Raw genomic sequence first — 13,189 nt, 5'->3', positions numbered from 1 at the left:
AAGCAAACACAGAAAGACGTGTACAGGATATTTCAAAATCGCCATATTACTGTACAACATTGAAATCATCCAGATCACGTGACCATTTGGCGTACACGTGGCTGAAATAATTATAAACCATATAGCAAAAACGTTTGCAGATTGGTTACCCCGATTCATCAGGTTAATCCCATGCTTGGTTTGGTTTTGGACATTATTTTGGCGTTGTTAAATCTGTTCAAATCAAAAACTCACGTTAGCGGGTTTTTCCTTGCGGAAAGAAAAAAAGGATAAAAAATAAGTTAAAAAAAAAAAAAAAAGAAAAGAAAGAAGAAGAAGCTCTTAATAAAGTCTCCTCACGAAGTCGCGAAGTTGAAGGAAACCCAAGAAGATGTAAGAGAGGGCGAGGAGCAAAGCTCCGGCTTCCAGTGCGTCTTTTTTTGCGCTCTTTGAGTTGGTTGAAACTGCGCGTTTTTGGCCGCGATCCGAAAAAAGCGCGCTCAAGACTTCAAGCTGCAGTTTCCACGGCCGGCCATGGCTCGGTGCTGTTGGCTCTCTCTCTCTTACTCTGTGTGTATGTGTGTGCGCGCGCGTGTGTGTGTGCGCGCGCGTGTGTGTGCTGCTGAAGCCCAGGCTGCGCGGAGCTCCCTGCGGGATCGGAGCGCTCCCCCGCCGGGACCCTACTCTCACATCCTCCCTGCTGGGACACGGGGCTACATTTCCAGCCAAGCCTGCGCTTTATTATGTGTGTCTGCGCCGCAGCCCCGCCAGCATTCGGATCGGGAGGCGGAGGGAAGACCAGAGTCAGGACAAAGAAGAAAAGGGAGAGAGCGAGGCTATAGCGGTTAACGTTTACAGCTCTTTTAAGAGGCATTAACACACACACACACGCACACACACACACACACACAGATACACACTCATATATATATATATATATATATATATATATATATATATATATATATATATATAATTATTTTTTTTTAACAAAAAAAACCTATTCATCCCTATAGGTAAGAAAATGAAAAACATAATGCCTAACCCGGCGCCCTAAAAATCTAACACGGCGGTTCACAGTTCAGGATCTGAAGAGGAGGACAAGAAAAAAAAGACGGACAAAACTGGACAAAACGGAACCTCAAGTGGACCTTGGCGGGGAGAAAGACAAGAAATTGTACTGTTTATTTAAAGCTGCTTTAACGCGTTAAAAAGGACGCACCGGCTTTCGTGCACATCTTTCCTTTTTGTTTATTTTCTTTTTTTTTTCTCTTCGGAAAAACTCCCGTCTCTTCATTCGGCGGTGCGCGCGCGCGTGGAGCGTCCGAAGCCGCAGCGCGAGCGGCCGCTTGTAAAAAAAAAATAATAATAATAATCTACAGGTTGAAAGCGGGCGCGCGCGAAGTTGCCTAAAGCGCCGGAATATCTGCTCGCCATTTACTCCGGGCTTTCTTTCCCTCGGAGTGCTGCTGCTGGTCTGGCGCGATACACACACACACACACACACACACATATACACACATATACACACACACACACACATACATACATACACACGCGCGCACACACGCATGCACGCACGCAGAGCGAAGTAGCCGCATTGCAACAGGCACCAAAAAAAAGTAGCAGCCTGTAGCCTATGACTGTTTGTAAAAGAAAAGGACAAGAGGTCGATAGAAGCAGAAGCACCCGACACCGAGATGTCCAGGCGCAAGCAGGCCAAACCGCGCTCGGTGAAAGGTAAGCGCTTTCTTTCCTCCCTCTTTCTTCCCCTCTCTCCCTCTCTTCCCTCTCGCGCGCTCTCTCTCTTTTTGACGCACGCGACGGAGAACCGGTCCCGAGCACGCAGCATGACCAATGAGATTTCACGCCTAAAATTGGCGGGGATTGTGAAAAGCTGTGATTTTTATATCTTTGCCATAAATTGTAAAATTTTTTTTCGTATTTTGGATAAGTACAGTGCATGCACAGTGCCTGAGAGGCAGAGATTGGACCATAAATCTAGTGGGCATGTAAACCGGGTGATGGCTCGTTTTTACGCATTTATTTGGAATAATGCAGGGATAAGAAACATCTATGCATGATGCATTGGGGTTTTTCCGTGACTGTAAAAGGACACCAGTTTCATTCAGTGGACCTATAAGTATATTAAGATTTGTTGTGCATTTATTTTGTGTGTGTGAACATGGGATTGATTATGGGGTAGGCATTCATGTGGCCTTTTGTTATGTCCAATGATTGTGGATCAGACACAAATCCCAGGTCAGTGCTAAATAGAAGCTGAAAGTCACCTACTGAGACACACGATTTAGTCGTGTTCACACTCCGAGAAAAGAAAAGGACCTTCCTTTTGGTTCCTTGTCACTGGGGATCTCTTTTGTACCTATAGTGTGTATCGCTTACATGGAAAGGTTCAGTTTTTGTGTACCTGAAATCTATAATTTTACTAAATTGTCATGCAGATATATACATTATAGGTATAACATCTTGAAGGCATCAACACACAGAAAAAAGAGAAGAAATGCACATACAGATTGAAATGCTGTATCCTGGGAGAAGCATTTGGTAGGTAAATGAGTGTGCTGTGTGTATGCGCGCGTGTGCGTGTGTGTGTGTGTGTGTGTGTGTGTGTGTGTGTGTGTGTGTGTTTTCACTGGTGTGGTAGACGTTTACGGGTGACACAGACTGTTGGCACAGACTGCCCTGATGGCAAGCAGATGGGCACTGGGGTGGCCATGTGGCCCAGTATGAGGACCCCTCCCCCAATTAATAACTTAGGTTTTGTTCAAATTAATGGACACAATCTGCGGCGATTTACAAAAACGGCGCACGGTGGGTTCTTGTGATCATGTCTGAAAACATTTGTAATAAGAAAAAATATGAGCAAAGGATTTCGTTTAATTGGTGTGTGAATGTGAGAGAAAGAGATGGAGGACAAGAGAGACAGAATAAAAATGTAGGCTATAAAAATGAAACGCTTTGTTTGCGTTCTCGGCAGAGAAATAGTTTGAAATATTTTCATGTCAGTTTAATTCAATGTTTTATTGACTAGTGACTGGTCATGAGATAATAATTCATAATCGTATATTTTTTCCCCCTGATTGTTTCCCCACGGTGGGACGAATAAAGGTTTATCTTGTTACCTGGATGATGATCAACCTGGAAACTAAACATGTGGACCAGCAGTTTAGGCCAGGGGTGTTTGAAGCATAACTAACTACCTTTTTCTTTTTCTTTTCAATTTACCGTGTTCTTAATAACAACCAACATTATAAGATTTATTGCTGAGTTTTTAATCCTTGTTGGACCTCACTCACTCACTCACTCACTCACTCACTCACTCACTCACTCACTCACTCACTCACTCACTCACTCATTTATTCACTATTAGACTAGAAATAATATCAGACTGGACCTAACTTGTTAGATCTAATAAAAAAATAAAAAAAACAACAACACCAGAGCTTTATTAAATATCCAGAATAATGCAGGATTTATTAGACTAATAAGTAAATTTTTTAGGATTCGTTAATAATTTAAATGTACTTCGTTTTAACAGTAAAAGCAGCCTTGATGCCAGAGAAAAAAAGAAAAAAGTTGTAAGAGATGGAATTGTTAATGGTTGTTTTTTTTTTTGCACCACTGGAAGTTAGTTATATGTGAAGTGTTCCTGTTATAACGCAACCTACACACACTGACAGTCAGAACCTGCTGTGCACTGGACCAAGAATCCTTTGGCACTTTAAATGTGGCTGGCCTGTTACAGTGAGTGCTTTCGAATAAAACCACGCTTATGTCGAGTCACTGAAGCACATCAGTCGTAGGCTAATTAAATATGTAGGCCTAGCTGAGGCACGGTGTGTCCCTATCTCCTCTAAACACCTTTCCTAAAGCCTGGCAGCGACAGAGGTTACAGGAGCACCAGAAGCCCTTTTTATGAAAAAGATGCAGGTTTTGTATCATGTCGCGCGTGTTGTTTAACAGCCTCACCTGCGAGTCAAACAGCAGTGATGGTTCGGTTATTCATGCTGACCCAAGAAAACAGCTTTCAATTCATATGAACAGCTTTTTCTTTTTTTTTTATGTGGGAACTCGTGCTCTCGGAGCAAGTAGCTTTAAAAGCTAAGATTATCAGTGCTAATGAGACAGATTTTGCTGCTGGGCTCAGAGAGATGGAGCAAAGTAAAAGAACGAGAGAGCACGTGTTAGCATAAGGGAGAGAGAGATCGAGAGAGAGGGAGAGAGGAAGGGAGGGAGAAAGAGAGAGAGAGAGAGAGAGAGTGGTGCTTATCAAAATATTATTTCTTCCAATTAATCCTGTTTTAATGTGTACGCGTGCAGCGCTTGGCCGGCGCATTGCTGTTTCATATCTGCGCTTTTCCCCCGAGTGTTTCATGCATTATGTAGCAACGATTATTACTTAATTACGCATTAATAAATCCGCTTTATTTGCAGGACATTAAGGGAGAGCGAGCGCGTACGAGCCACCGAGCCCTCTTTTCCTTTCCTTGCTTTTCTTTCCCTTTCTCCTTTTCTACACTGTTGTTTACACTTAGCCAGATCAGATTATACCTTTAACCCCTGTAAAAGCAGAAGAACAGAGGAGCGGGGTTTGTGCTTGTCTTGCTGACACGGGACAGACAGCGATCATTTCCTCCTCATCCGTACATCTGTTTTCTCACACAGACCGAGTCCTCTCTCAGTACCGAAACGTGAAATTGTAATCGCCAGCGTTAAGTGGATGTGATTTGTGAGTAGATTTCCTATTTCGGGGAAGTTCTCTCGTTTTCGTTATTATATTTTGTTTCCAGACTTCGTTCTCTGTCTATGCTTTTGCTGATATCTCCAGATTCAAAGTGTTCAGCTTGAAGCAGAAAAAACATTTTTGCATTTATGTGCAAAACTCAGCACTACAAATAACTAAAAAAACTATTCAGGTCGATGTGGGAAGTGTAGAAAGGGTACAACTCCAGTTTGGAAACATGTGGCTGCGATTAGTAAGAGATCTGCATCAACAAAAATGAAATGACAAAGGGTAATATAATGTCAGAGTTTACATCTGTTTTCTAGTTTTGTATTGTGTGTGTGAGCTGAAGTCTAGGACCATCTGGTTTGAGCATTAAATGGCTTTTTTATTGTCACCTAGACTTTTGCAGCCGTGCAGGACTTTCATTGGTCAGCAGGCTGTTATAAAACGCTGAAGTAAGTTAGCATGGCGCTGCATGTCTATAGAGCAATGACAAAAAAAAAAAAAAAAATCTCCTTCCTGTTTTTAACATCATTACGCATTCCCTCTTTTTTCAGCATGTGTCTTTTCCATTTTCTACACGGTTTGCAAATTCATCGTTCGTTCGCCAAAAAGATATTTTGGGTTAATGAAGTTTTGCTAAATTAAAAGAATGTAATGTAATTTATATATATATATATATATATATATATATATATATATATATATATATATATATATATATCTCATTAAGATATACTTTTTGAAGGTGTATATTTATCATATTTTATTTATGTTTATATATTTTTTACCTGTAACTGTTAGCCTTAAAAAAAAATTTTATCAATCAAATAATAATTGTTTTCATAAATATAATTTATTTAATAGCACATTTTTACAGTTTTTTTTTTTTTTTTTTTGCTCTCTCACTCGTTCCCTTTCGTGTGCCAGATTTAATTAAAAGAACCTAATTAAATAACAGCGATTCGGTTTAAACATTTTTTACATTAGATACAGCACAATGTTTATTTTTTATTTTTTGAGGTTGATGATAATTGCCATCCATAATTTGTCCGACCTGCAGAAGTGACACAATCAGACAGGAACAGAAAAGTGTTTATAGAGTGTTAGATCTGGATTCCAGGGAAAGTTTGCTAGTAGATTATATGTGTGTGATATTACCACAGCATATTGTCCAGTGTCAATGGAAGCATGCCTACTGTTGATATTAACACTTGTCTGAGTGAGATCAATAATCAATTACATATCTATTTCTATGTATATCAATATCATTGTTGTTTAGTGTAAGCTTGAAGCATGTTGTGATTAGTCACAGTTCAGCGGATTTTCTGTTTGCGTAATTACAACGTCCTCTGTGAACATTTGCAATATTGTTCTATCAGCATGTTATTATATATTATGTACATTCAAGTAATGAATTATTGGCCTTCGGAGATTTTTCCACTGATACCGATACGGTAGCCTAGTTTCTGTGGTAATAGGAGATGAACAAGAAAGTCTTTTTTTTTATTTTCACTGAGTTCACAGCATGAGCCGTTTGTTAAACAACTCTTAAAAGTATTTCATCAAGACCAGGAGAAAATGTAATTATGCACAGTTTGACAGCAGTGGTGTTTTTTTCTCGCCATTACTGTTGCAATCACGATGAGTGGCACAGTTAAAAGTACAATTCTCTCCTTCTCTTTCTCTCATGCACAATTACACACACACACACACACACACACACACACACACACACACACACACACACACACACACACACACACACACACACACTGCAGCCTTACTCTTTTCCACTTGCTGAATCTGTGCAGTGTCATTTGCATTGTTGGGTAGTTATATTTGTTTTCTTGCTCTTCTTCTGTATAAAAATCCATGTAGACATATTGAATCATCAAAAATTGCTAACCGTAAACTCTGAAATTGGTAGCCTTTGGTCTTAGCATAGTGATTAGTGAGATAAGTAAATTGCTAGCTGGTGTAACTAATTGTTGAAGTCATTTGGGCTTAGCAATGTGATATTTTTATGTGAATAAATATTGCAGAGTGACCTATAATTTGTCTCAGTGACCCCTTCAGGTCTGGAGGTTTCTGCATTAGGCAGTAGTATGTACTGGAGATACGAAACTGCGGGGGGTGTCATGTCCCTGGTCTGTGGCATGTCTGCCAGTCGCACCTCCTTATCTGCAGCTTGCCTGCTAGTTTTGTGTGCGAGGATCGGTCTTAATATAAAAGCTCAGCACACTGTGCCATTGCACCGGCTTAACTGTGTTTTATCAGTGAGCCTGGACTCAGCGGTCTGGAACCGTAGACTCACTCAGGATCTGCTCTGTGTTTCTAAAGAGGAGGTGCCACTCTGGCGAGACTCGCTATTAATTCCGTTAGTACCCCCCATTCTTGCTTGCCAACCGTTGCTTCCCTTGTCCGAGGCTCCCCAAGGAGGCTGCCCGCTCTAAGACTACGCGTGCTGGAACTCGGATTGGGCTGCTGCATGGGGCAGATTAAAAATGTGCTGGAACACCACTCAGAGAAAGACTCTCGCAAATCTGCTCATTCCCATGTAGATTAAATATGGCAGGCTGTTTTACCTAGCCTGCTGAGAGTTGTTTTTAGCCATGTGAAGCGTGCATTGTGATTCGCTAGTAGTATTAAATAGCTTTTTTGGTAAAATTAAAGGTTTTGTACTAAATGTTAATCTGCTGAGGGTCTTTTACAGGTTACTTTGCTCCTTTGTGATGTCTACTGAGGTGAGGTCTGATTACTAGTGTGTGTGTGTGTGTGTGTGTGTGTGTGTGTGTGTGTGTGTGTGTGTGTGTGTGTGTATGTGTGTGTGTGTGCACAGGTGTATTTCGGGGCGGATCTACTGAGGCTACAAAGGCCTGCTAATCATAGCTACATCAGAGCAGACTGCACACCAGGGCCTTGAATCAGAAAAACCTTTTCTTTATTTCTTTTCCTCCCCGCTCTTCTTCACACCCCTCCCTTTCCTCTGTCTTCTCATCCGTCTGTCTCCGGGTGGCTGCTGTACGACCTTTCCTCGCCTTGCTGTGCTGTACATTAAACATAAGGAAAGGGGGCAATTAAAGCCCACTCACTCCACCTGGCTGATGCATATATTTATTGGACAGTCTCCCTTCTCGACCGGTTCTGGGCTTAGGCCTGCGCTTTTTGGGAGAGGTGAGCAGGGGGGCTGCAGAGGTCATTAGTGAAGAGTGCTCGAGTTGCTGTGACCCCTGCTGACACCCCCAGAGTCCTTGCTGACCCCTCAGCAGGCTGTCTGCCCCCCTCCATCGGCCTGTTTGGCCTTCTCTGCCCTGGGCTTCGAGAGCTCTTCAACAGCCGGAGCAGGGTTTGAAGAGCTGGAGAGAGAATGTTTTGCTTCAAGCTCTCTCAAAGTTTGAGTGTTTTTTTTTTCTGTGTGTCTATGGGTGTGTGTGGATGTGTGCAAACTGAGTATGCCCACGCACATAAAAAAAAATCGCCTCGGCACTTGTGGCTCCCACAACGCTAGTGCTCAACCTATTGATTTCACTATGCCTGGAAAGTTTTTCGCAAGAAAGTACAAAAGAGTTAAAACAAGCAGGAATTTATTGAATTTAGTACCCTTGGCCTCTTACACACATATAGCGTTTGACTCTGCTAACTAGACTTTTGAGTCATTTTCAGAGTTCAGCTCTTGATGCCAATGCATTTAGATTCACCACATCTTTTCAATTTTTTTTTTCTTTTTACAGTTCACAGCGATTTATTCGTTTTCTTTAAGTAAATAGACCCGTGCAATGGAAGCGATCAAAAAGCAGAAAAGGGTGACCAATCATTTTCCACTGTATGTAAACAGCTCTTGTTAGTGCCACCTGGTAGTGTTCAAGGTGACGTGCTACTGCTGTTGGCTATTTAACAGATCTTTTTAAGCACTGACATGACAGATGAGAGCAAAGCATGAGGCGCTGCAAAGCCTTTTCATTTGCCGCCACTAACTGACTGACTGATTTTAGGCTTGCGCTTAAGGGAGATTTGTGTATACTCACACACGGCTCGTTCCGGAGGGGGCACGCCTGGAAACAACCTGCTATGTTGTGTGCCTAAATTGATTTTGAGGCGTGAAGCATGCCAGCCGTCGTTTTGGGCCTAGACATTCTCTGAGAATCGGGCAATACGCGGGCTTGTTATCGCAGACCGAATTAGCACCTCATTGTATAGAGCTCTTTCATGCTAGGCCCTTGCGTACCTGGGAGATCGACGGAGCCCTTGATGTCGCAGTTTCGCCTTATTTCTCTTCACTCAATTTGCTGTCAAAAAGCAAGGTCCTCCCCGCTGAGCTGAGGATAATAACCCGTGCAAACAGCAGGGCGATAGTGAAGAAACAATTAAAGTGGCTCACTGTTTCAGAGCACCCACACAAACACGTGCACGCACAATATTGGAAATAATTGCGTTTACGAGGCTCACAGACCTCGCCGTGTATGTGCCTTTGTGGTTTGTATGGGGATAATATGCGCTTAGCATGCAGGAATGTTGCAGCGCTCAGAAATGAATCGAGGATGTATAAGCCCCCTACTGAAACAGCTTCTCCTGACAGAAAATCTTACCTGAAGCTCGCTTCTTGCCGAAAAGCAAATTGTCGCGGATAACAATCGTCAATTTTTTTTGTTTTTATACCGTGTGTGCTCTGCGTGCTCTCTATGCAGTAGCTGTGTTTGGGTGGGAATGCACTGAGAGGAAGTAGTAGTGAATGAAACATTAGATAATTAAAGCCGTGTGTGTTTGTTTGTTTGTGTGTGTGTGTGTGTGTGTGTGTGTGTGTGTGTGTGTGTGTGTGTTCAAAGCATCCAGCAGGTAACAAGCACCACTGCTATAGAGCAGACAAACTTACCAAGACAGTCCTCTTTCTTAAATCATGGCATTATAATGCAATATCTGTTCTTATTTCATATCATAGAGCAGATATGGCATTATAATGCCATATCTGCTCTATGATATGAAATAAGAACGGCATATTGGCCTTTGACCTGGCTGATCTATTTTTCATTCTTCTTCAGTTACGTTTTTATTCTGGTCAGGCTCACAGTAGATCCCAGAGCCTGCCTGGGGAATTCTGGACAACTGGTGGGAACATAGCCTGAATGGGACAGCAGTCCATCGCTCATTCATCATTAGGGCAATTTAGTGTCCACGATTGCATCTATCAGCAAGTTTTTTTTAGAGGAGAACCAACAGAGCATACACAGAAACTGTAACCTATGCTCAGGATTGAACTATGATTGTGGAACTATGAGTCACCTTCATTGATTTAACCAAAAATGAATTTTTTTTAATGACCCAATACCATGATTTATTCAAACCCACACATAACTCTAACACACTCATTGGTTCAGCGCTGCAAGAAAGAGAGACAGGCAAAGGTTCACCAAGTAGAGCTTTCTTTATTTACTTTAGTTTTTTTTTTTGTTTTGTTTTTCTCACCCACACACATTTGCGGTTCAGTACGTCTTTCTGACTGACGTCCGCCGGCGCCCACTCGTGGATCGGCACTCATTTCTTCGCCGTCTGCCTGTGTCACTCGCTTTCTCTCTTTATCGCCCGCCCGAGGTTCCAGGCGGACAGAGTAAAAGTTTCACATGATAATGACGATAACACCTAAGATCTATAGCATCAGTGATTGTGAAAGTGGAAATGTTGAAGATGTTTTAATAGATTACTTGCTCACAGTTTTTTTTTTTTTTTTTTTTACAAAATAATCCGCTTTGTTTAGTCATTTAATCTGTCATCTGGACAGCACACAAGTTACACACTCAGTTTGGCAGTCATCAGATTTGTGGGTGTGGGTTTGTGCTTTGCGTTCGTCTGCCTGAAGATAAGGCGAGGCTTCTTTCTGGGAGCTCCTGCAAAACGAAACGAGGGCCAGGAGAGTAGAGCAGAATTATTAACACCACTCTCGCTCTCTCTCACCTCACAGACTCGGCTTTATTCTATCCATCCAGCCCACATTCTCCTAATAAATGCTTCATCTCGCCATCAAACATTGGTTGCTGCAGGAGAGGCAGAGAGAGGGAGAGAGATGGAGGCAGCGGGCAGTAGGAGAATAGCAATAGGGCACTTGTGCACTGTAGGCTTTGGTGCTTGATAGACGGATGGATGGATGGATGGATGGATAGACAGATGGATTGCTGGAAGTATGTTAAAAAATTTATTTTTGGTCTGGCCGTGTTGGTTAGAGGCAGGATTGGCTTGTCTAAGGATGTCTTCAAGTCAAGGAAAGAGAGCTCTAGTTATTATACTTAGTCTGCCTGTCGACTTCACTCACACGCATACACACACATGCAGAGACACATGCATACTTACAAATAAGTTTGTGATATTGCCTCAGGCAAGTCTCAAAAATGCTGGATTTGCTACATAATCTGAAACATAGCTTTGTTTAGTCTTCTATTACATGACACTGAAGAATGTAGGATCCACCTGCTAAACCTCAGGCTGTGTTTGTTGGCTTGGTGAAAATCTGTTTTACGTGTGCACCCATTGTTGCTGTGTGTGGGTATTTATAGGCATTGTGGGAAAAGTTAAGGTTTGGGTAGCCAAGACCATTCTTTTGAAGTTCATATATGCTTGACAGGAAGAACTCCGGGGGCGGCTAGAATCTGAGGCTAGATTGGACAACAAGGTAAAAACTGGAAAATAAAAAAAACGTGTCTTTTTTTTTTTTTTTAGTCTTTGCTTTTAGTTTGCCTGCACCCACTGTAGTCTCTGACTACTGCTCTTGGGTTACAGGAGCAGAACCCTATGTAGCCTTTTGCTGTTGTGACTCGTTTGCCACATGGTTCACGTTATGCCCGTTTTGAGATGCTTTTCTGTTCACCACAATTGTAAAGAGTAGTTATTTGAGTTAATGTTCTGGTCAGTTCGAACTGGTCTGTGGCTTCTCCCCAGACCTCAAGTCCAACAGAAGCATCGCTTACCTGATGTTTTTTGTTTTTTTTGTTTTAACACTTAACTACCATGTCAGGATCAATGTCTCTTACAAGTTAGGTGTAGAGTGTTACCCACACCTCACTCAAACGCACTCAAATGCCCAGAACTCGGTTCAAATAGTTGTGGCCTAGGACAGTGGTATTCATGCTCAATAAGTTTATTAAACCATAAACACCCCCACTCTTACACACACACACACACACACACACACACACACACACACACACACACAAACAAAGACAGGCTGGCGTGGTCTCAGGCAAGGGGCTGTGAACAGTGAAGGCGTCTCCAAAGATGCGTGATTGCAGTATTAATCTGTCCTCCAGCGATACAAGTAAGCCACAAAGCCTTTACAAAAAGGGCCTGTGCTGTAATGCCTAATCAAGTCTGTATCAAACTAAATAATGCCTTAGCGTAAAATCGGAAGCCAAAGTCAAAAAGCACTCCCCAGCTTGTACTACAGGATAAGGCAATTAAATCTATCTCTCTCTCTCTCTCTCTCTCTCTCTCTCTCTCTCTCTCTCTCTCTCTCTCTCTCTCTCTCTTCTCTCTCTCTCACATTCTTCCTGTCTCCACTATTCTCTCTACCACTGGTGTGTACGACGTGTGTATCTATGTGCGTGAGAGAGACGCGGAGCGGAAGAGAATGACTCTCTCCTTCTCCTCTTTCGTCGGCGGTGGGTATTGTGTGCAGTGCTTAGAGCACAGCTATTTCTAGACTCTCCCTGAAGATGCAGCGCTCCTGAGAGGCTGCCTTCTTCCTAGGCCAGTGGCGTCAAGTTAAGCTCGCCTCTCGGCCTATAAGGGGTATAAATGGGGTTGAGGAGGATATGTTTTTCCTTTTCTTTCACACTTTGAAGCCTGTTCCTCTTAACCTCCTGTCTCTTTGTCCCCTGTCCCCCCTGTCCTCTGTCCTGTCCTCGTTTGATAGTGGAGAGAACGCGATTATGGAACGCTCCCCAGCGAGTAGCGTGTTCAGCCAGTGTCACGCTCAGTGACAGCCACACACAGCCGAAAAGATTTAATCGAGCCTGCTCGCACTCAACACTTTCTCTTCCCCTCTCTGTACCGCCCTGCCTTTTCCGCCAACTGCCACTCATTTTTTGTTTTTGTATCACTCTGTCCCTCTCCAGCTCTCCCACTCCTCTTCTTTTCTCCCTCTCGCTCTCTCTTGCCCTCTCTAGTGTGTTTTTGACGTACAAGCCGCAAGTATATTGGAAACATTTTTCCTCTTGTGTTTGACAGCCGAGAAAAAAAATTTCTGATCTGACACTATCTTGACTGTATTGGCTCGTCTTGAACACAGCAGATCGATTGTGTCTGCTCCGTGTGAGTGTTGTGTTATTATGTTTAGTTTTGTGTTGCCTGGTAGGCACGTGTGAGCAGTTTGAGGGTTAGGAAGAAATATTTGAAGTGGAAAAGGTTCTGATCAGCTCATGTCAATTACATTCTCAATGCTTGGCTGGCTGCCAAAGCATTAATGTATGTGGGTTT

The 13,189-nt window shown here is 42.6% G+C and overlaps 1 protein-coding gene across 2 annotated transcripts in view; it reads left to right on the top strand.

Moving 5' to 3' along the window:
- Window positions 1-527: 527 nt before the first annotated feature.
- Window positions 528-13,189, top strand: part of znf423 (zinc finger protein 423) — a 152,056-nt gene continuing 139,394 nt past the window's right edge. For both annotated transcript variants that reach the window (XM_083552025.1, XM_083552024.1), the window contains exon 1: window positions 528-1,719. In XM_083552025.1, the coding sequence (XP_083408151.1) occupies window positions 1,680-1,719 (40 nt within the window). In that variant the 5' untranslated portion in view covers window positions 528-1,679. The remainder of the gene's footprint in view (window positions 1,720-13,189) is intronic.

The sequence above is a fragment of the Silurus aristotelis genome, assembly GCF_946808225.1.
Source record: "Silurus aristotelis genome assembly, chromosome: 10".
Lineage (NCBI taxonomy): Eukaryota > Metazoa > Chordata > Actinopteri > Siluriformes > Siluridae > Silurus > Silurus aristotelis.
This window is presented reverse-complemented; position numbering and strand designations above follow the sequence as displayed.